At 40.0% G+C, this 24,450-nt stretch overlaps 1 protein-coding gene across 2 annotated transcripts in view; it reads right to left on the bottom strand.

Annotated features, from left to right (window-relative positions):
• Nucleotides 1-17,759: 17,759 nt before the first annotated feature.
• Nucleotides 17,760-24,450, bottom strand: part of LOC146374926 (zinc finger matrin-type protein 4) — a 57,828-nt gene continuing 51,137 nt past the window's right edge. For both annotated transcript variants that reach the window (XM_084947912.1, XM_084947913.1), the window contains one exon: nt 17,760-19,251. In XM_084947912.1, the coding sequence (XP_084804038.1) occupies nt 19,230-19,251 (22 nt within the window). In that variant the 3' untranslated portion in view covers nt 17,760-19,229. The remainder of the gene's footprint in view (nt 19,252-24,450) is intronic.

Raw genomic sequence — 24,450 nt, 5'->3', positions numbered from 1 at the left:
CAGAGTCACAAAGAGATGTTGAACATGATAGATAAAGTAGGACATACTTTCATACATATTCTTTTGGATGTTATTTGTAGGAAAAAGGTCTGTGCTGTCACCTTGAACAATATTTGGCCTTCTGTCTGATCCAGTTGTTGCAATACTGTTTAGAATTGAATCAAACTAGCACACCGTGATCCACTAATGGATCTTCAGCTAAACTGTGCTCAAGGTCAAGGTCACATTTGGTGTTCTCAGTGGAATTTAGCTCATTAGTTTGTGAAATGAAAATATCCAATGACAAGAAAACTCATCACTTTCTTTTTGTACATCACACATTAGAATAACCTGTGAACCGTGATGGATCGGTTCTTCACTTCGTGTGCTTTCTCTGTTCCTCTCCCTCTGACTTTGTTTTTAGTATTTCAGTCTTTGGACAGTTGATTTTCTGAAATGTTTCTGTTTTCCATCCTTTGTGATTACCTCCATACCCTCATTTGACTGCTTTCAACTGTATTCAGCTCATTCTCATTTTGTCTAATTAATAACATATATTCCTACTTTCCCTATCACTCTTTGTCACATCACTTCATCTGCTGTGCTTCCTTGTTTACGCAGTTTCCTGGCACAAAGGGGCAAGTTCAGTAACCCCCAACCCTCAATCAAGATAAGCAGTTATATCAAGGCAGTTATCAACTCAATAAGTCACCTCAGGGTTTGTCAATCTAGCGACAAGTGTCCTCGCATGAAATATGTGGCATAAGCAGCATTTGACCAATCACAGATCTGGGTAAGTGCACTGAAAACACTGCGGCTGATTTTACAAAGGAAGATATAACTGTCGGTAATAGGAATAGCACTGTAGAGTACTTTAGTATTAAATATGTACATATTTATATTTACATATAAATATGTACATTTTGGTTAGTAAGACTGGAAAAGACCTTCTATAATAATAAGGTTTAGACTGTTTGAAGCTGGGAAAGAAAGTTGTGAAAAAATGATGACTGTGTAAGTTGACATAGTAATGAGAACCAGAGTGCTAGCATTAAGACACGGGGGAATCTGATGGATTACACTAGTTATTACTTTAAATTAATATTTAGATGTGTGTAAGAAATCATTTTAGTTTTTACTGTTACAGCTGCTGCCTCAGTGGTGTTTGAGACTGAGTATGGTGACGCATAAAACTTTAAAATAGACCAATTTACTGTCCCACAGCCTGATAAAGGAGACAGGAAAATCAGTTCAGTTTGTCTGCAGATCAAAGTGAAATGAACTCGATAGGTTGACCAGGATGGCTGGTTATGCAGCAGATCTCTTGCTGATTGTCTTTGCTATCATGGTGGTAATCAGGTGCCTCTGGTGTTTCAGTTACATCGTCAGCTCATATCTTGCTGCAGCTCCGAGGAAATCTGCATACACCAAAAGCCACCTACCTCTGGAATCTAGCTTTAATGAGAAGGACATTACCTGAAACTCTGCACCACTCACCTTTTCCAGAAACTTTTCTGTCTTCTGAAGACCCCTCCTGAGTCTAAGTCACACCTCCGAGTAAGACTGTTAAACTTGAACTCTGCCTTTTACTATAAAATTTATACCCACCTTGGCATTAGCTAATCTGACTTCTCCTACTCCACAGTGCTCCAAGCTATGTCTCTGCTGCTTTAAAACCAAAGTCTCAAGTTTCACACTTGCTCAATATTTAAGAACCGGTTGCCTTTCAATAAATCTTTTAAGGCTCCCTTTGGTGTCTCGAGTCTGAATCCAGGGCTCAAATATGACAAAGACTTTAGATCCTATTTAAAAACACTAACCTTTTACTATCCAAGTATAGAGGATACAGAGGGATACTCCGTGATTAGTGACATTTTCTGGAGACCTTAATGGTCAGTATTGGGTTTTTTTGCCTGTTGATCTCTAATCTTGAACATAACCTGCTCCATTGCAGGTTAGGTGCTGCATCAGTTGTCATGGCAGTGTACCCTGTTAAGCAGTAAACAGCATTTCCAATACTGAAGACCCAGGCTTAACCTTGGATGGAAGTCCAAATCCTGCTTTGTATTACAGGCTTCTGTTTTTGTTTCATTTTTGGACTATGGATTTTTTTTCTGCCTATACCGGCTTATTTTCTATTTATTTAATCAGCCCCTGTGTTTTCCACTTGGGTCCTCCCTCCACCACTGCAACTAGACAAAAATGTCTGCTGTGGGGACTGACCTTTTGATGGTAAAACCTAACTAATTAAATTGTAGCCCCATGGATTGAAAAAGAATTATGGCTGAAATAACAGGGTCTGAAATAAAAACCTGCCCAAAATGTCAGTTGAGGGTAAATAAATACTGAAACTGAAGACTAAAAAAGGGCAACTTTAAGCCAAGTGACTTAAAAAAGAATAAATAATACTATTGCTTCCTTATTGACTACATATATGTTTTTATGTTGTCTAGATATGTTTGATCTCATTCATCATGTGTTTTAAGCCAATATAGCAGAGCAGGTAAGGTATAATATCACAAATATTCCTGTAGACTTTATTGTTTACTTTTTCAACTATGCCTGTAACAGTATCAACAGAGTCAATGGCTGCTGTTCACAGCTGTGTATTACACTAAATGATTTATCTGATAATCTGTGAGGTCAAAGACTAAAATCAAATTGGGTAAGAGGCAGAGTGCCAGTATTTCAGTGAAAACATATGTCTTTATTTAAAAGCCAGTAGCCAACACAACCCGTTGCCTTTCTTCTTTTTGATTTGCTCTTCTCTGTGCTTAATCTTGGTCTGTTTAAGCAGTGTAGCATCATTCATAATAGGTGGTATTACATGAAAAGCTCAGAGATGGATGAAGGTGTTTGCTTTGGCTATTACTCCCTCTGTTAGAGCGAAACAGCATGACTACCTTGCAGCTCATCTAGATCAGTCTAAATCTGCCTCAGGCAAGCAGGGCCAAGGTCATTGAAGCTTTCCCATCACATTCACATACTGTGTGCTATATACAGTATAAGAGCTAAGGTTAGTCATCACTACCTTTCACTGCTCTGTGTGTAAATAAAACGCATCTTTTAGAAATGTGTCAATAACAGAAGAATCAGTGTTTCCACATGCACGTGCGTTAGGCAACTTATAGCATCATGTCTCTAATGTCTGATCCTGGTGCTTCTGCTTATTTTCCTTATTGATCTACTTCTGGTCTACTTGCTCCAACCAAATACATTTTCCACAGGGGGGATTCGCTGCTCCTTTCAAACCTCCACAGAGCTTCCGAGTCTCTCGTCCCTTCTCTCTCTCAAGCTCCCTGTGTGTTCTGGTGTGGAGCTGAGGGAGCAGTCCACTAATAGAAAGTCTATTGACTGGGCCAGACACTCATTGCTGCTATAATAGCTGCCAGGACCCTCTGGAAACCAGTCGATAAAAGCAACTTGTCTGTCTCCACTAGTGAGAGGCCTTTGTCAGCACTGGAGGACAATTAAATGTCTGATCGACCACCTTCAGATGCAGTTTAGTGTGTGAGAGAACGCATGCATGGAAGCTGCGTAGCAGTACGTGTTTGAATGTGTAAGGGGGAAAAAAGGGAACCAGGTTAACAATGTGTCAGCAAATGCTCTTTGACTGTATATCTCATTGTTTGTGTGTATTTGAGGAAACCAGAGTGTCCATTATTTATTGGGAGCCTTGCTTTTGGGTATTTCTGGAATGCAGACAGCTGGCACTATTGTCATACTATTTGTTGCTGTAAAAAATCATACAAACTCCAAGTCAAGTCTCTCAAAATTTTGTCAACAGTAACTTTTCACCCCAAATTAACATTTGGGTGAAAATTTACCAACAGTGTGCAGAGTTGGATACCAGATTTCAATCCTTTTTTAGTATCTAAAATCTGTCCATGAAATTTCCAGTTCAGCTGTTTGCCATCAAGATCTGGCATACAAAGTTTCCTAAGACAAAATAAAGTCCTAAAAAGACCCATCACACTGAAGTGGCATTTTGTTTAATGACGAGGGTTTATCCTGTAAAAAGTTAAATATTTCTCTAAGGAAGATCTTTGTTGAAAAAATATGAACTTTGGAAAACTGTTCTGAAGTTCCGGTATTGCAAGTCTTGACAAGTAGCTGGACTTGTCACTTTTTTTTAAAGTAGCAGGCTTTTTGAAACATGCCCAAGAAAAATGAAGTTTGACATGCTCAACATTGTAATTTTGCACCATCAACCTGACTCCCGGAGAGCCAGAAATCAGCATGGCGTCCAGCGTGCCCTAAAAACTTGAGGAAGCTGGACAAGTGAAGGACAAAAGAAGTAGCTGCCCCTGAAAAACGATCTGGAGCAGATGAACAGTATCTGAATGTCATGACCTTAAGAAATAGGAAAGAATTCAGCAGAATAAAAGCCAAATGTATCATATTTGATACATGAGTTTTTGAGAATAAGCAGCTCCCCCCCCCCCCCCCCCCCCCCCCCCCCCCCCGGAAAAAGAGCAATAAATGACAAAAATACTGGAAATAGCAAATATGATACAGATGAAAACAATATATTCAAATTAATATTGAATTAATTTATTATTTTAAGGTTCTTTTTAAGGTTCAATAAAAACTCAGTTTTCAAAAATGTTTCATTTACTACGGCTCATCAAGAAAGACCTAAGACAGTGAGTGTTATGGTTTCATTCTACATTTCAGTCAGTGGTGTCAGGCATCTTGTCAGAATTGATGTAATTATGACAGAAAAATACAGTCAGATCTTGATCCAGCAGACAATACAATCTGGAAACGTCCGATTGGCAACAGCTTCATTTTTCAGCTAAGCAGTGATCCCAAACAAACTGCCAATGCAGTAAAAGTATAACTGGGTACAAAAACACACAATGGAAAACTATCAGTCATAGACTGGACTCCCCAGAGAAACACAGCCTGAGCTCTCTTAGATAAGTTTTTCTCATGTCTTCTCCAGTTTTCTTGAAGGACATCCAGTCTCTTCTTTGGATGTTGGCTTCCTTTTCTTCTATTGTCTGCCAAGATGATCGCGCACTGCTTCAGTAATGTTGAGGTATACCAAATACTGACGTTCAAGCTAATCGGGACTGAAGAAACTCTGCAAATGTATCAATAAACTTCTGCACATATTTTCTTGCAACATATAAAGACATGAGTGGTGGCTCAGTCATGACTTAGATTTGTATACCACCTTTCAAGAAACCCAAAGATGCTTTACAAAGGAGTATAAATTAAAAATATATATATAAATGTGCACAAAGACTAAAAGTTGAATGCTTTGTTAGAAAGGTGAGTTTCTTAAAAGAGGCCAGTGATGGGGCACTGCGAACCTCAGATGGGAGAGAGTTCCAAAGGGTAGGAATACCATAGAGGTATGGAAGTTGGCTACAAGGGACTGAAAGAAGACCCACAGCTGAGGACTGTAGCACCCAAAACTGTTTGTATGGGGGAATAAAGTCAGACAGGTACTGAGGGGTAAGGGCATTGAGGGATTTATAAGTGACAAAAGGGCTCACTACTTGTACACAGTAATGCCTTTTCTTGTTGTTTTGCAGCAGCAGCAGAAAAACATTGTTTATAGCTTATGAATTGCTTAAATAATGTTTCTACTGGTCTTTGTTTTCTCTTGGCACACACATGGATGGGGTAATGGATGCCCTTGTATGAAACAGTTTCACAGGCAGCTTTTTGTGCCATAATGCCAACACACACCTCATTAGAAGAGTCCCTAAGGTAGCTCGGGGGGAGGTGAGGAGGTTGATTGACAGCGGTGGCATTCAGACTAAGGAGGAGACAGTGCGGAAACAGCACGGCACGGCCACTGTCTGGGGAGAATAAAAATGGAGAGGCCTCCTAGTGCTTATAAACTCTGTGGTAAATAGAGTACTGCCTCAGTCATATTCACACTTCCACACAGCAGGTGCCAAGGATGAAGGACCATGGTACGTCAATGTTATGAAGGAAGCAGTTTTTTGTTTTGTTTTCAGGGCCACATGATCCACTCTTAGCAAGGAATACCACTGTGTCACCGCAAACCTGTGACACCTGATCCACGTTGTTAATGAATGATAAGACAAGTGCCTCGTATTTAGGATTTCTGATGCCTTGAGTAGTACTTCTGTGGCATTAAATTCAAGTTTCCCATCCAGTATCTTTGTCAGCACTTATGCAGTCTTTTAGAGTGGTCTTTGTCTACACTTAAGCTGCTGTATTTGTCAGGAGAGTTGGATCACAACCAGGAGATAAACAAGAGGCAAACTTGCAGCTAATTCTGTCCCACATTTTTCCTCGCAGCAGACGCGGAGGGACATTGGCTAATATTGTTATAGCTAATTTCTGCCAAACGGCTGGTAAATGTGGCTTGGGAAGACAAATGCCTCCAAATGCATAGACACAAACATTCACACACCGTTGGTCTTACGCGTGCACGCACACATACACAGAGCAGAGGAAGATGGGAAACTGCAGATTGAATTAAGGTAAAATTAACTGGGAACTTTGTGAAAGTTGTGCTGCTTTCCTTGAGGGGAAAATCCGATTAACTTCATTAACATACCTGGCTAGAACTTCAGTTCTGGAAAGGAAGTCACGCTGACAGACAAATAGACAATGTATGGCGGTATGTGGGGGTGAGGCGGTGGCGGTGCTGGTGGTGGAGGGAAGGGGTAAAATTGGGATGAGGCAGTTGCCAGATGGAGAGGTGAGGGAGAAGGGAGGGAGGAGGAAGCAAGGGCTATGCTGAGTGATATCTGCAATGTGCAGGGTGTGAAGCGTGTCATCTATCATCTAATAGAAAACCTGTGTGTGGCTGAAACGGTGAAAAAAAAACACACTTTCCTTTCCCTTCTCACCCTCGCTGCTATTTGTACCCACAGGGTAACCGGTCCAATTGCTGACAGTTCCTCTGCTGTCCCCGTTTGCCCCTGTGTCTCTTCTCAGCGCTGCTCTGTCACCTGTCACACATGCAGCTATGATGCAATTTCCCACAACTGTGTGATCTGAATCTTAACTAAGCCATGACTCAGACGCTGATTGGAGTTCGCTATTTAATGCTGATTTTCAGATGGCGATGCGTTTGTAAAGTCTGGATAACGAGCCTCTGGTTTCATTTTCAAATGAATGCATCCGTTTACTGCTTGTTGGCAAACAGTTACCTTTAAATGAAAATGTCTAATTGGCAAAAGATGTCTGCAATTAGTCCTTTATGAACTGAAAAGAGGTTGTAATTAGATAAACATGTCGCCCTTGGCGAGCCGCAACAGCTCTGTTGTATTAGATGAGGATTTAAAGTCAGTCGCAGGTGATCAGTCATTTCAACTTTGATGTTAATGCAGCTGTTGTTCAAGGTCGGCGTGACCTTGTTACAGCTTTGCACAGTGAGGTAATCGTGACACCCGCACAACGATGTGTGCAGGCTTTAGTCTACTCTAAATCTAGACGATGTTTTCACTTAGAAAGGTGACAGCTGTAATGGAGCGCGTATAGGGTTGTGTGACATGCCGTCAGTGCCAGAGCATTTGTATCAGTTCACATTTTTAAAATCTTTTTAAACAGTCAGTTTGGCTTATTCTCTGCATGTTTGTTTGGATTAAGAGGATCAGTTTCCTTGTCGTGATTTGTTATGAAGAAGTAAAGCCTCTGACTCACATGTGCACGCTGTCAACTGCCGTCGTACAAGCGTCAAAACAGACGCAGATTTTAGGCGGTTTGACGTCATCCACCCAAGGGATCTGAGATATATATCAGCCTCTTCAAAACCTTGTGGTGTTATTTTTTTCTTTTTATATCCCACAGTGATCGCGATGACGGCCGCCCTCTGCTTTGTGACCTAAAAGATTACATATTGCTCGTGTACAGCTAACAGTTAACTCCCCGGCCTTTTACATTTCCCAGCACAAAAGATGAATCTGCTTACGGTGCAGCCACTTCCTACTTGTTCCTCCTCTAATGAAGGCTAAGTGCGTTTTAGTGTTCTAATGGCTTTGCATTAAGCCCCATCTGATCCGGTTCTCTTACACAACAGTGCCTGATTAAGGCCAAGACTCATAAATATTCTTATTTAAACAGGGAGATTGGTTATTCATTGTTAGAGGTTTACTGGAGTTCAGTCATTTCAGTGTTCAATTATTCATCTCGTGCAACTCTCAAGGCCTTAAATACATAAACTGTATATAGTAAAAGGCTTCCACGAGAAACTGTAATAACTTATGTGAATATATTTTTACAATAGCATATTCCACATAATGGGTTTAGGTAGGCTTTTGACAGACATGCTTGCTGATCCAGTGCTTTGAGTTTCTGAATGAATATTAATGTTTTTTAATAAACATATTTATTTAACTCTGTTGTGAAATTCAATGCAAACTATTTAACATCCCTTTCCCATCTTCCAAACTCCCACATGTCCCTTTTCCTGCCCACTAAAGCTTTGCTCTAATGCTTATAGCCTCGGTTGTGTTGCATTGTGCGAGCTCTGGTATGTTTTTGTCTTTTCCAGACTGACTTGCCTCTCGGAAGCCTGAACTTAAAATAATTTTTCAGCTACGCATTTCCTCGGTGTGATATAATCCTTAACACTTCTATACTTACACTGCATGTGTTTGCGTCGCTTTACTAGCAAGAGACAAACCGCCTGAGAGAGTGAGGACAAATAAAGTCTCCTTGGCAAATCCTTTACGTCAAACAGTCCCTCTCAGTTGTATCTGTGCTATACAGTTATATTTGTGAAATTCAAAATATAGATCATAATGTTACATTAGGATTCCTACAGAGGCAAGGTCAGCCAACAGCTTCCACAGATCAGCCAATATCCGTGCCGGGCCAAATCAGCTGATGTTTTAACTCATTCCCTTATTTGCATGCTCTTGTCAAGTCAAGTATGTGTTATTGAAGCAGATTTTAGTCAGTGCATGCTATTTCTTACTTAATCACTGTCATGACCGTTGTCATTTATCTCTTCTCTGGTGTGTGTGTGTGTGGGTGGGGGTGGGTGGGGTCTTGCTGCTCTCCCTGCATTTAGGCCTTCTATTGTTTTAATGTGTGCCTTTGTTCAGATTAAACCAACCAAAGTTAGTCAAGTTAATACTAACAGCTGTGCTGTGAAATCTTCTGTACTCGTATGTTAAATTGATGAGTGATGACAAGGAAGGTTTCTGTTCTTCACTGTCTCCTGCTGTCCTCATTTGCATTTCAGTGGTTGGGATTGTGCAACAGTCTCTCTAATAGTGACAATATGAATATGCAGTTTCATAACTGATGCTCATTGTTGTTGCAGTCATAACATAAGGTACCAACAGTAAGGTCGATGAGACACTCGGCTTGTGCAGACGTTAAGCTTTTATGTTGGGGTAACTAAATTTGATAAATAGAGTAGGAAGTGTAGCGTTTAAATTTAAATAAATAAATATTATATAAATATCGAATTCAAAACATGATAATATCATATTCCCATTTCTTTGTTGATTTTTGTTGTGCCACTTTGCGTTTAGTTGTCTTCCTGTGCCTCCTGTGTTTCCCTGTCTCTGTTTTTAAGTGTTTGTTTTCATGTTGCTGTGTCCTCATGTTTTAGTAACAACTGTCTTTGTTCTAGTTTTACTTCCTGCTCTTTTTACTTCCTTTGTGAGTGTCTTTCAGCCTCTTTCTTTTTACCTGCTGGGTGTGTTCAACTTTGTCCTGCTCCCACCTGTGTCTTGGTATTCAATCTATTCTTAGTGTGTTTATATATAACCCTAGTCCTCACACTGCCTGTTGTCTCTTGTTGGTTAGGGTCCTCTGTCCCTGTCCTTGTTTTAGTTTTTTGGACTCCGCATCATAAAACAATGACCTTATTTTTTTTTACTTTGATTTGTGCACTAAACTATATAGATATATACTATATATCTATATATATATACTATATAGATATGGCAAGTTCTTTGCAAATCCTTCTCAGTAAATTTGCATTTATCAGGGTCTTGTTAGCAAAGTGAACACGTAGGCTGTCATGAATATTTCACAGTTCTGCTTTGGTTTCAAATGTTCAAGATCACTGTTCAAATTAGGGGAAAAACTGTAAAATTAAAAGTTGTATAATTCCCCACGTTTGAAAAGTGTGGCTTTTGTTTCAAGGCTCCTTCTACGGTGTCTCTCACACATTTGCAAATTGCTGATAAAGCTGGTGCCCTGTTCTATTTCCATGCACACCTTTTATTTGATCTGTGTTCAGGATTGTAAGGTAATTTTCTGCTTAACTGAAACTGTTAATTGAAACTGAGGATTTCTTTTGTGTTTTTGCTCAAGGATCTTTTTTTCTTTGATTTGTCTGACATTTTACCCATTTTGTTGCATAGTAACCACAAACAGAAAGGTATACGCTGATACCTTGGGCATAATTTGTGCCAACTGTGGAAAGATAAGTACAGAGATGTGAAATATATTTAGCACTGGGCTAATTGCTAATGCTAATACAAAGAGCTGAAGTCCTGCTCTCAGTATAATCCTTTTTTCCCTGTAGGCAGTTTGAACTTTTTCTTGTCCTTTTATTCAATGTAAATAAAAGTAATGTCATTATCTCCTCCTCTGAGCATATGAACTAAAATCAGCTGATTGTTTGATTTTCTTTCAAACCACCCTGCTCACTGTTAACTTACTGATAACTGACGATAAAATTAAACGGCATCTAACGGAACTGCCTCACCACGACGCTGAAGCAGCTCCAGAAGATGCAAATATGTTAAGAAAAATTTTATTTTTCTGTTTTCAACTTATTTTTGTCAGTAAAATGAAAAAAAAAAAATCCAACATAGCTGTGTTTAAAACCTATTATTGGTTACTGATTCTCCATTTATTACAAAAGGAACATAAAAGGATGTTTAGTTGGGAAAGGGGCTTCTGACTAGGCTTTGACAACCCATAATTTCAGCTGCAGACAGGCTGCCTGTGGATGTATGTGTGTTTATGTCTGCATGCTGGTTACAGATTGAGATCCCTGGTTTGGAGTACGCTCTGCAGGCTGGGAACAGGATGTTGAGATGACAGCAGTCACGGGAGGGGGTTATCAGATGTAGCCGTCAGCTGACAGACTTATTGCACTGTCTGTCCCCCTCCTGAGTCGAGGCCCAGATACATACTGTATTAGGCCAAATGCTGCCTTACTGGCCCAGTTTATGTACAGCCTAGTTTGGAAGTGTCTGGAAGGTATTGTGGGCCATCCCTGTAACATTTCTAAACTTAGTTCCTTTGATTTAATGTAACTAAAAGAGAAAAAAAGACCAAGTGTGTCAGGTAAATTAGCTTTGGTAGGTGGTAAGTTTCAGTATTTATTTGAACCAGATGTCGGCTCGTCTGCATTCTGTGCCTATTTTATTTAAATTGGACGACTTACTAGGAACAAGATTGATTTGTCATAAAAGTCTCCCTGATGGTAAAACAGCTTTTAGATTGAGTGAGCAGCTTTTAATGAATTTTAGGGCCCATGCACAAAGCATATACTATTTGCCAAAACATTCACATAAATCTGTCGCGCAGATACTCAGGGAGACAAAAAATAAGCAAAGAAATATGCAAAAAAGGGAAGTAAATAAACGTTATCTGTGCACACATGCATATTAATTTGCTGGGAACACTGGCGCACACTTATTTTACATACAGGAGCACAACTCCCAAAGTGTATGTGTTTCAGGGCTAAAACAGTGAATGTGTCAGATCAGTTTTAATTGGAGATGCTCTGGCCGGCCACAGAGCAGGAACAACAAAAAGCTTTTACCGAAGAATTGTTTGGCACTTGGCGAAGCTTCTCCATTTGAAAAACAGCAAGAGACAGATTTGGATTATAACAGAAGCCAAAACAATATCTCTGCTTGACTGGAGCCACAGCCTTTTGTCTTGGCTTAAAACAAGGTTAAAAGCACTGAGGCAATCTGTCAGCATTACCCCTGATATAATTTCATTATTATGTAGCAATTGGCCTCACTCGCAAAGGCAGATGGGACACAACTTCGCAACAGGCGCATTGATGTAAACACTTGGGTTGTACTCAAAGTTCATTTCGCCTTATCAACAAGGGAAGTGGGGTGGAGGTGGGTTACTGAATGATGACTCATGCACTTAAGAGAATATTATCATTAACCACAGTCCTTCTGGCTCATTTCCCACACTTTTTGAGGTTTTGTGATATCTGGCACTTGACATTTTAGTAGTAATCTTGATTTTTGATTTCATCCCGGACCACAAATGGTGTCCAGATGTTAAATTTTTCTGTCTTTGTCTGAAAAAGACACTAACTAACAGAATATTAATAATAATAAATGATAAAAGAAGAACAAAAAATCTCTTGAAGTGTTAGAATTGAGCACAACTCAATTAATTTGAAATTCTTACTCACATCCTTAAATAACCAAGTAATGTTGTAAACGACACTGAAATGGCACACATGCCATTTGTATGTCTAAATGTTAGCAGTCCGAGGTCTTCAAGATATCATTTTCAGATTTTTTGTGTGTACATATTAACTAGAGGTCACGCTGATTTAATTTAGGTGAAAATCAGGTCAAGGTCACGCCACATGTTACTCACAATTTTTTATGGATCGTCTTCAAATGTCACAAAAATATATCGTTCCTTAGGGGAGATTAGTTTCTAGTTTGGCTAACCAGTATACCTTGATCTTCATTGTTAGCACCCAAGGTTAAAGTGAGAAAAAAAAATCAATAAACGATATTGTAAAATATCATATGAAAGGGCATGGAGAGAGCTGTACAACACACTTTTTAAATATGAAGCCCTATAGTGGCATGATGATGCCATAACAAGCTGATGTCATCACATTGTAGCAAAAACATAAAACATCAAAGTTTTAGTAAAGCCCTTGCTCTTTAGGGAGAGCTGTGCTCTCTGATTGTTTTTGTATTAAAAGCCTTAATCTGTGACTGAGAATTAGCACCTACAAATATGGAGCTAGGGTTCTCAGTGGGAAATGGGTGCCCACTCTGGTTTTGGAGTTAGTCACTGCCGGAGGCGGAGTGCTTCAAACCTTTCCGGTTCTTGTTTACGAGTGAGAGCAGAAGGTGGTGAAGAGAGAGCATCAAAGTGAAGCTGCTGATTTACAGGTCAATTTACATTCCCAACCTTATCTATAGCAACGAGCTGTGGGTAGTGACCGATGGAATGAGAGTGCAGATGGAGGAAATGAGCTTCCTCTGAAGGGTGTCTGGTCTCTCCCTTAGATTGAGGACCTTGATTATTTGGGAGAGTAACAGCCACTATATTCCTCCACATCAAAAGAAGGTGGTTTGATTATCAGGCGAGGAAGTTTCCCGGAAGGCTCCAAGGTGAAGTGGTTTTTTGGGGGGTTGTTTAACTGAGAGGAGAGCCAGGATATGCTGGAGAAATGATGTTTCTCCGGTGGTTTGGGAACACCTCAGTGGTCCTCCAAAACAGCTGGAGGAGGGCAGTGTGGGCGTCTGTCCTTACACTGCTGCCCCTGCAGCGTGGATAGAAAATGGATTGGAAGGTTTGCAACTGTGACTCATCCAGAACTGTACATTTTATTAAATGTTCTTCCGTTTATGTATGCATGATTATCCTTGTCGTGTATCCCAACTGCTCTGACCTTTAAAGGGACAGTTAATGTGGACATGGTCTAAGGGCTGCCTGTTGCCCATTTAGAATAAGTCAGCCTGGACAGATTGGTCATTGCTGCAAGATAACACTCATTTCTGCCTTTAAGAATTATCACATTATCATTAGTTGTCTGGTTTTAATGCAGATGCTTTCAGTTTAGCCTGCTGCATATGTGTCTGGCTGTTACCCACAGCCTATGAGGTGCTGTCTCAGATACCAGCAGAGGCTGTGGGCTCAATATTGTAACAGCTAGGATGATTTTTAGACAGGGAGGCTCTGACAGGCTATAAGTACAACAGCCTGATGCATGGAGCAGAGCACCAGAGTGGAAATCTGTTGCTCCTGGGCTGTCTGGGGTTCACATCATCACAGCTGACAGCTAGTGTGCATAGGCACAGCATGTAACATGATAAAATGGGAGAAAGTCCAAGTCTGCCTTTGATTTGGTGAAATATGTAGGTTAGATGTCTAATTTTGTACTGATGTATTTGTGTAAGAAGAGAAAACAAAAACTCTTTTATTATTTATTAAATGTTTTATTGTCTGTCCTCGCTAAGAGGTTTTAATAATTAAATTCACTCTGGTTTCAGTCAGCATAACCTTTTCAACAAGGCAGGCATTGTTATTCTTCAAGAAAATAAAATATTGTCAAATCAAAGAAAAGTTTAGAACAATCTCCCCTGAAAGTCTGCCTTTTTAGATTCAGCCCCTTTGCAAATTTAAGACGTGGTGTCGGTACACACTCATGGACTCAGTGTAGGATTTAGCTTTGTTCACACCCTGTGCCACACATGTCCTTTAAAATGTCAGCTGGAGACGTACCAAATCTTTATTGTGACATTTTCAACACATGCTTCTCATAATGGGCTGTCGCAGAGAGATAACTGTAAAATCGCTGGGTACCATCAGTGTGACTCACTGATATCCCTTGATGTCTTTTAAGTTGATTACTGCAGTTAATTCAGCGTAAACTCCACGGTGATGCCGGGTCATGGCAGGACTAGAAGAAAGCGAGCTGTGAACTGCACCTACAGTGAAAAGATTTCCTTTTCAAAGACCCCTCCCAGTAGAACATGGGGTTACAGTGATAGGGTCATGAATATGGATGAGCTCAGATAGCATACCCTACTGCTGCCTAAGTGGAGCGATGGCCTAGTATTCTCATACCCACTGACTAGTACACAGAGGTTGGGTGGTGCAGTGCAAATGACATAATACCAGAATTAATATTTTATTTAGCTCATCTCCTGTTGACTACATCGCACCATTACTAGTGCTCAGCGGCTGCTGTTTACACTGATACTCTCTCCCACCTGCTGCTTCCTCTTCTCCCTTTCTCTTGCACTTGTTTTTATGCAATTAGTGTTCAGTTTTCTTCTTTTTCTTTCCTTTTTGCTTGGAATAACAATTTGGTTTCTAGGAAGAAAATTACAACAATATATGATAAAGATTTCCTGCAGCTCAGCCTCACTCCACTCAGCATGTTATTATGCTCATTTATTTAAATAAAAGTGTAAAGAAAGCATCTGTGTGTGCTTGTGAGGTTGCTCTTGGCACACCCCACCCAGACTTTCCTCCTCTGTTACTCCGAATCTACATAAACTATTTTGGGAACCAAACTTTAAGGCTGTTTGTTTCCCTTCGACTCGTTTTCATACAAAACCTTCCAGCATTTTCTGCTTTTATTCCAAACACACACACACAAATGACAAACACACAGTGTTCAGTCCCCGGCCATGAATTTTTTCCCTTTTCACATGCTTCCTACTTTAATAATGAGCCGTCACCATGGTGAACATACAGGTATAACAGCTTGTGTATTTATAAGAGCCTCCAGCAGTCTGGCAGGAATAACGACATCAGCTAAATCTGCATGATGTGTTGATCTGTAGATTGGTTATGGTTGGTGTAATTTATAGCCATAAAGTAAAAGCTGATATTTCAGCAGATACCATTTTGCGAGAACATGGTTTAATTCCTGAAAAATAAATAAATAAATAATAAAGAAACACTAATGATAGTAAATGATAGTAAACTATCCCACTAGGAATGAATAAAATCTTTAATTAGTTCTTGAATTTTTCTACTTTTCTAAACCTGTATGAATTTAGTAGAATCATTATCAATGTGACTATTAATATAGAAATTCTTTTCAGAGTCAGATTTTGCAGTATAAGGAATAATGCCTTTGACCCACAATTTCAACTACAATTATTTCTGTGTATAAAACGACACAGCACCTTTGTCTTTGTCTCATGTGCTGTATTATAATTTGTCTAAGGAGCATATAAAAAGTCAGTTTGGAGAAGGAAGTGGCAAAGAAAGTGATGAGATTTGTCGATAAACTAAATGATTTAGATCTGTCACTCAGGCCTATAGGCCACAGGCAACTATCTGTCGCTAAGGAAAAGTGTGTATTCCCCAATTTGTTGGTGAGTGGTTGCTGGCTGTCTGTGAAATCGATTGCTAAAGCCCCAATCAACAGCCCTGGAGACTGGTTAGTGACCAGTTAGCCTGGCAAGCTTCGAATCCTATGGAAAAATGTGAATTCCCTGACCGGGTCTCAGGTTGCTCCTGGAAGTCACTAGGCAAAACTGGTTATAAAGACTTATATAGTGCTGCATCGAAAACTTACTTGCAATGGTAGGTGGTCCTTGCAATTGGTTTGATCAGCAGTAGGCTGTAGTGTGGAAATATTGCCTGTTGGTCTACAACCAAGCACTAACTGCTCTCCCAGTGAAAGTGTGACGCTCTTTGAAAAAGTTGCAGATTTTGAAAGGTGTCGGTTGCAAGGCTACGGTACAACTTTCACTTTGAAGGTGAAAGGTCTGTTAACAGTTTGTGTCATGCTTTCAAATTTCAAAGAGTGTTTGCAGACAACACAAGTCTCCATGCAAACTATGGTTGACCGGAGCAATGTGCGAGCAACCAAAGCAATCACAAGGAGGTTTTTTCAGTGATGTGTGCGTTTTGCAACAGATTTCAGCTAGTTACAGCAGGCAACCACTCCCCAGCTGGTTGGGGAATACAGTTTTCCCTGGCAACTGGGTTGCCAACCAGTTTCCAGGGCTGTCTGACTGAGGTCTTATTTGTTACTGCAAATTGTGAAGTTAAGCAGTGTGATAACAGATGAATGCTTAAGTAAGTGGAGATTTCAGACGTATTCATGGTGGCACACACAGTCAGAAAAAGGAATACACACTTGTGGTTTTTGCAAGAGAAAATAGATATACTGTAGGTACCATTGTATTCATCATCGTGTGTGTTTACAAATGTGCTCAGGCTGCATAGCTCGCAGCAAGGCTTCCACAGTTGATAGATTCACAGACACCCACCCGCAAGCATCATATCACACAGTTCCTACCCATAGATACATCTCTGTCATATATTATGTAACATCTGCTAAAATATGTGACTCATGGCGCAGTCATCGTCTGCACAGACTGTGATATCGTCACACACAGACATCACTCCTATTGTGAATGCACTAGTGTTTGAAAGAATGAAGTCAGTGTAAATAGTCATCAGAACAGTCATGATGCACATCGACAAGCAAAAAACAGACTTCTTGTTTTTGTGGTTTTGTTATGGTATAAAAATATCCAGCGGTTTGTAGTCCCACTTTGTTGTTTTGGCAGCTTTAGGAATCCACTGGCATTTCAGATGTTTCTCTGCAGGGACTGTCTTTATAGCGACTGCAGTTTTCCTCACGAAAATGACGGCTATCAGAATCCCTCTAAATGAATGTGATGACTCACTGGCTTCCAAACACAGAGTTTTGGTCCATCATCGCCGACTCTTTGAGTCACCATTACTTTATTTTCACTTACGTTTATCTATGAAAAACATGACCCAACAAAAGCCTCTCATCCCAGTGCCAACATATTTGTATTTTTCAATAATATAAGAAACATTTCCCTTATCATCTGTGGCTCAGTGGAGATAAACACTATGAATACAAAAATTCTGTACTACTAAAAACACGAACTTCACCTGTCGCTACTGCTTTATTTACACAAACCGCTTTTTTTGCTTTGTTGAACTATTTCACTTCAAACCCACATTGTATGGTTGTTACTATTAGCACGATTGCATAAAAACCATATATCTCAACCATATATCTGCGGAAGAAAAATAGTTTCTAATCAAGTAATATGTAGTTCACTCTCTTCACCGCGAAATAAGCAAAATAGAAAAGCAACAACATTTTAATGTGTTTACAAATGACCAACAAGAACAAACAGAGGGTAGCTTTGCATTGACTGCTGTATTTCTCAGTCTTTTCCCCTGCTCATAGCCAACGTGATGTGCCAGCATGGGAAAGTGGAGCACGTCTTCTTGTGGTGCTACAGACCATTGTTGAAATACACTTTTCAGCCTGAAGACACTTACGAATGAGGTTGTTGTGCAGTGGTTACTGGACTAATATCTAAAAAGGCTCTCCTCTTTATTTTTTTGATGAATTGGTAAGATGTTGAGATGAAGGCAGTTCAGCACTAAAAGGTGATTTCTTTGTTCAGGTACAAGCATGTGCATTAATTCATTACCTAGCTATCACTACAAAGCAGCGCTATTACCAAAATGCGCAAGAAGTAGGTTTCAAGAAGGCAAGTGAATGCAATGTTCTACACTTTGCATGCATTGAATTACACCCCAGTTGTATTGTACAGTGGCTGCTACATGAGTGTGAAGTTTCTTTATTCTGGCAGTAACAGAAAAATAAAAAACATATCTACATGTTGCCCTTCTCAGAAAGATTTTTTTTTATCACCTCCAGACTGCATCTGACATCAGTATTTAGTGCTATGGGAATGTTTTGAGCAGTAGATGATTCACAGAGTTGCACAGACCCTCTTCAGAGCAGAAGTTCAATAGTTTCTTTGCTACTTTTCTCTCCCTTTTAATCTTCAGGTTTTGATTATTTTGGCATATGTGAAAATGGGTTTCAAAGTGGCACATCCGCAATTGGTAGACAACACTAGATTCAAACCAAGAGCTTTTTGAAATTATGGAAATTCATGCAATCTGCAATGGCTGAGGTCATCGGGAAGTTTCTTGTCCTTGAAAGTCTGGGCCTGAGTAGGTCTCAAGTGGTCTGAAAGTGAGCCGCGCTCACGGCACCGTCAGCATCACTGCATATTAAATACACGTTGAAACACAAGATTCTGGTCAGACTTGGTTCACGGTCAGAGCACTTGGGGGCGGGGGACTGCTAGTTACATGGTTACTGTAACTGCTGTTCTGTGACGATCATTGTCATGGTTTTCACCACTCCGAGCAATGCACTGACATCATTTCAATTTCAGGATTGTGGTTCACACTGGAATTACATGGCAATACGCAGCCGCAGGTCTTCTGACGGCCGCCGGTGTTTAGAGCTCGTTGAAGGTGCTGAATAGATCTCAAAGATATATTATTTTTTGATCAAAGATAGAAATTAACACACTCACAATGACCCACGCACTCGTACTGCAGATGTGTGCATAAGTGCCTATGACACACATATAGGCTATATACACAAACACACGCATACTGAAGTTGCACTGCACGACTTTCGCATACTCTCGCATACTAAGACAAGTCCTCTTTTCGGAAGTTGTTTATTCCAATAATCTCTGTCTTCATCACTTCTTCTTTCCAGAGTGGCCTGTCTCTCTGACTTACTGCTGGTGTTGCTTCAGGCTGAAAACAAAACACAGAAAAGAATTTGTTAGTCGTGTTCTGTCTCTGACATAGGCAGATCCGACAAGACAGGGCTCTTTAACCACAGGGAATATCAAGCCCATGGGGCGAAAGATATTTTAGTGTCTGATATGTTTGGTCCCGTGGAAGCAATTTAATTTACCTGTAAATCCGCGTCTCACGCCGTTTTTCATATAGCGCAGTCGTCATTTGTAATATAACGAGACATTGTAACCTTGCATTGCTGTTATTATATCGTATTATCTGCTGCACTGAAAAGAATTCCCTTTTACCGGGAGTGACAGCTCGACTTTATGTAAAGCATTAACCAATAATCCGGTTTCACAATCTTCTCATAATTACAGCAGCCTTCTATCTGGCTATACTCCAAATTGAAACAAAGAGGAAAGATACGAGCATAAACCCTCATGTTTAAGGTGCGGTAATTACTGTGGATTTGGCCTTTATCTTGAACCGCTGATTGTTTTTCACGATGACGGCTGCTGCGGCTGCATTCTGCGGCTTTATCGCCACAAAACAAAGCAAGTGCGGCGGCAAACATGCCGCATTTAATTAAAACAAGGAGATAAATCGGATTGAAGATCACGCCACGCAACACACACCTAACTGAGTAGGCATTTTTAGGGCAGGGTGTTCAAAGGACTAAATTCTTGAGAAATCCCACAGCTGATCTTGAGAAAATGAAATGAGTGCTTGGTATTTCACTTTTCTAAATGTCATAACAGAAATCTCAACAATAATGCGCAACACTTCCTTCATCTCGGCGACGCCGTTGTGTAATTGTTCCTCACGTCAGTTTGAGGTGCCTTTTAACTTTCATGATGCTGTTTTGAGAGGTTTTCTCTCCAGTATGAGCTAAACTTCCACAAACTGAGATAAAAGTCAAGTGAAAATGAGATGTTTGGCTTCATACGTCTGTATCAGTCTGAGTCTGACAACGTGTCCCCTGAAAACCACAACAAATTCCACCATTTTCAGCTCAGTCCTTGTTAAACTGTCATTCCTGTCCTAATTGGGCTGTTGTACCCACCCACCCAGCATCTCCTCCGCTCACACAGAAACACACACACACGTTGCCAGCTGAAATGGAGTGAGAGAAAGAGAGAGGATTCATGGGCACCATAGCTGTCAGCACCTATTCCGGTAATGGCTGTTAAAACAGTGGCCTCTACACCCTGTCTGGTCTGTCAGGATTCATCTAGCACGTTAGATTCTCTGAAGAGTGGAGGGCACGACTCTGGTAGCTAGTATTGTTCTCTCTGAGGGGACAGGTAGCAGCAAGGAGGGGCGGGAGGGCAACAAGGTGGGAGGGGCAGAGCGAAAACACTGTGGGGTAGAAGAAGGGGTCAAAGAAAGTCAACAGAATGATGTAAGCTGATAGAAAAAAAGGGCCTGATTCCAAATTCTTTGTACATTCTACATAAATATGTAAACATCATACACAAAAGGTGTTATTGATACACAAAGCAATTATCTAAACAAATAATTTTATCCAGAGATTTTTGTTTTGACCATTACAAATCCCAATCCAAGCACTTGGGACGCTGAACAAAACAAAATGCAGCCATTTAAATACAGCATAAACAATTTATTCTGAATAAATAAATAATACCCATTTTGAATTTGATGGCAGGAACACGTCTCAAAGGACCATGCTCACCACTGTGTAGCATCACTTCTTCATTTAACATCAGGTTTATAGTTTACGGTTGATTCTAATTAGTTTACATTTATTGATTCTTGCGACCACTCAGATGTGGACTGATATTTATTCAAGCAATCTTCATATTTTAGGAGGTTCCATCAGCATATGTTTGACATTCTTTCTTGATCCAGAGCATTAATACCGTTAATGATGACAATGTTTATCCGGCCGATGATACATCACAGGTTACAGGTTATTTTAATGTGTCAAGTACAGAAAGACAGTGATACATTTTATTGTTGGTTGGCTGCATTGCACAAACTAATGAGAATCACAATTCATTAAAAAGTCAAAACCAGTATAAATGCCATTTTGCTAACATCTGACCAATCATTCTGTGGAGGGACAGACGAACTCACCTTGCTATCGCATAAGTTCATTGGTTGTTAGCTTCAGCCTCAGGTAGTTGGCTAAACGAGCTACCAGATTTTTTTAAATCTTTGTGTTAAATAAATCATTAGACTGGTACAGTTAAGCAGACAATGTTTTTTTTCTTCACTACCAGGAAGACTCACGTGTTTTACAATTTACAACCTGTTAGCAGGTACACCTTTTAACTTCATCAACAGTGACAGGCTCCACCTGGTGGCACAAATATGTACTACAGCAAATCCACAATAAGCTTTTACAGTTGGTTTTCATATGAACGCACAATAATGTTGCTAGCACCTTTAACATGTTCAGTGCTGCACAAGGTCAAAACATCCTGTTTCACAGTTTTCTTGTGACTTCCATGTGAAGGGCATGTCTCCAGTTGTTTAATAATGCAATATGGAGCGCAGCCTTTTTTTTAAAAAAAAAATCTTTTTTGAAAAGATTTGTGCATGCAGTGCGCAAATCTGTGCCAAACATTTCACAATAACTTCTAAGGGAAGTCACGCCTGTACAATAAATAATTGATACACACTACAGCATGTTTGAGCAATTCTATCACATCTCATGGTGCGAGAGGTACATATATATTTTTTACTCAAGGAGCTTTTTCCCCTGATGCTTGAAGGCCAGTGGCATACTTTATTTATTTATTTATTTATTGTAAGTATAAAGCAATTTCATAAAGGGCAGTGTAATAACAGATTCAGGGAGCTTTATTTTCCATAAAATAATTAAGTAAAGTAAAGGCTGTGAATGGTTTCTAGGATTTATATTATGGTTTGAAATTTTCCCTGGGTAAATGTGAGGGAATTGTAATTGCGTTTAAATTCAGGTCTGTATACTATGTTTGCTCAATAATATGTTTGAACTTGCAGGTCCCAGCTTCCATTAATTACCAGGTTATTTATCATGTTGTTTGGAAAATGTCCCTTGGCGGGTCTGTTTCTATAGAGCAACATGGTCGAGGGATCTGCTGAGCGTGTAGTGAATACACAAACACCCAACATGTTCCTCCCTTTTGCATAATGCATTCAACTTTTACATTGAGTACTTTTGACATAGTAAATTTGTAAGCGCTTTCCTGTTTCTTTTTAACGTTTACTTAACAAAAAATATTTATTATGATTGAATCAATTTAATCCAGTCAAGAAAACATTTTAGTGGTGATGACTATCCTTGAAAAAAGCCCTGCCATACTTTTATTAGTCCAGTGTATGAGCAAGGTGTTACGTGGTGAGGAATAGAACGATGAAGGTTAGAAAGATGACAGAGCCAAGAAAAGCAGCAGGACACTAGAAGGTGAAGCTGAGGAAGGGGTACAAATAAAGGTCACGGTCTGTGAGTGGATGGGGTTGTTAATAAATAAACTAATCCAATAATCTCTCCCAGGGCCACACATGTGGGATGTAAGATATATGAGGATGAGAATGTGTGTGCGAAAGAGGGCAGAAGGAGTGCACGAGCCTGTGTGTCCGCGGGAGGTGTTAGTGAGGATGTGAAGGTCACCTTGGCACGCTTTGGATGCGTGTGTGTGTTTTTGCGTGTCAGGTATACAGTTCAGCAGCGGCAGTTGCAAAGGGAGCAGCGATGTGAGTCATGGTTCACGCATGATCCGGCTAACCCCATCCCCCAACACAAACCACCACCCTAAAAAAATAAAAATCAAATAAATAAAACTCACCCTTACCTTATTAAGTTAACGGACAGCAACACCCAGGGCGGTGTATGCGTAAGCTTGTGTGTACGTGTGTGTGTGCTTGCATACAAAGTCTGCCTGTTTGTCTGATTTTCGGGTGAAAGGTGTAAGGGAAGACAAGGACAAATACCTTTGGGGGAGATGAAAAGAGCCCAAGGCATGAGCCTACCTCTGAGTGTGTGTGTGTTCAAGTGTGACAGAGGGGGCATGTGAGACGAGAGCCAACCGATGAATCCTGAATTAACCTTTTCCTCGCCTCAAGCAGTGAGAGGATGCACACACACATTGCTGGGGCTATTACACATGCATGCATATAGCAAGCCTGGCCTATTAGCAGGTCGACATTTGCATGGGATTTATCTTACAATAAGCACTGTAATCTCCAACTGTCGTTGCCACCCTCTCTCTGAGCCTTTCCCTTTTAAATGTGAATTAGTCTATTTTGTGTCTGTGTTCTCTGACGCTAAATAATTACCAGGGTGAGTAGGCTAAATGGATTGTCCCAGACCTCACCATCATACCTCTGGGGCCTACGGCAACATCAGCATCATCATACAAAAGTACACACAGTGCACATAAACACACATTAAAGCAAGCCGGAGGTCGAAATATATCAAAACAAAGCGCCCAGAAAGCAAAGGCCATGCAAACCTAGTGGGTGATGTGAATGGAAACAATATTAAATGGGCAGTTAAAGTTCAGGCAGTGTCATTGGTCAGAGAATAAGTATATATTATAACCATACTGACAGCTCACATCAAGTGAAATACACTCTACTGCACTTGGTTTTCACTTGTGGGTTCCAAGTAGGTAATTAGTGACCTTTCTTTGTTTACTTTTTACTTTCAGTGTATCTTTACACACATAGTATCTTATCTGGATCTGTCAGTATGCTTTATATTTACTGGAAAATAGCCTTAAAAAAGCCTTTAAGGTAGTCTTTATGTCAATTATGAGTTCTTTGATAGAAGTTTTGCAAGCCCAAACCACTCAAAGTAGTACTGTTGATTAATATTCTAGATTTGATTATAGGAACTAATTAATATTTAAAAAGACAGACATTTAATTGTGAAAAACACGTTAAAATATATAATAAAAATATAAAAAAATGAGATAGAGGCAAAGTTTCTGGCTTGTTAACTGAGTGCTATCCACCTGCAACAGCACATACTGTGTTGGTGCACACCTAATGCAGCTCTCACTGCTCCAGCCTTCAGACACATCTCAGCAGGAGTAAAGACACAGAGAGAGAGAGCAGTGAATAATTTAGCTGGCTTTAATTAGAGAACATAAGCTGAGGAACTGAAGGTAAAAGGTGTAAACTCAAAACAGTTATCTGGCTCTAACCTTTCCTGGAAGTTTTTTTATAAATAAATAATAGTTAATACTAAGAGTAAAGCAA

The sequence above is a fragment of the Perissodus microlepis genome, chromosome 13 (genome assembly GCF_051167445.1).
Source record: "Perissodus microlepis isolate ML-2025 ecotype Zambia chromosome 13, ASM5116744v1, whole genome shotgun sequence".
NCBI classification, from domain to species: Eukaryota; Metazoa; Chordata; class Actinopteri; order Cichliformes; family Cichlidae; genus Perissodus; species Perissodus microlepis.
The sequence above is the reverse complement of the archived record's forward strand: the minus strand, read 5'-3'. Positions and strand labels throughout refer to the sequence as shown.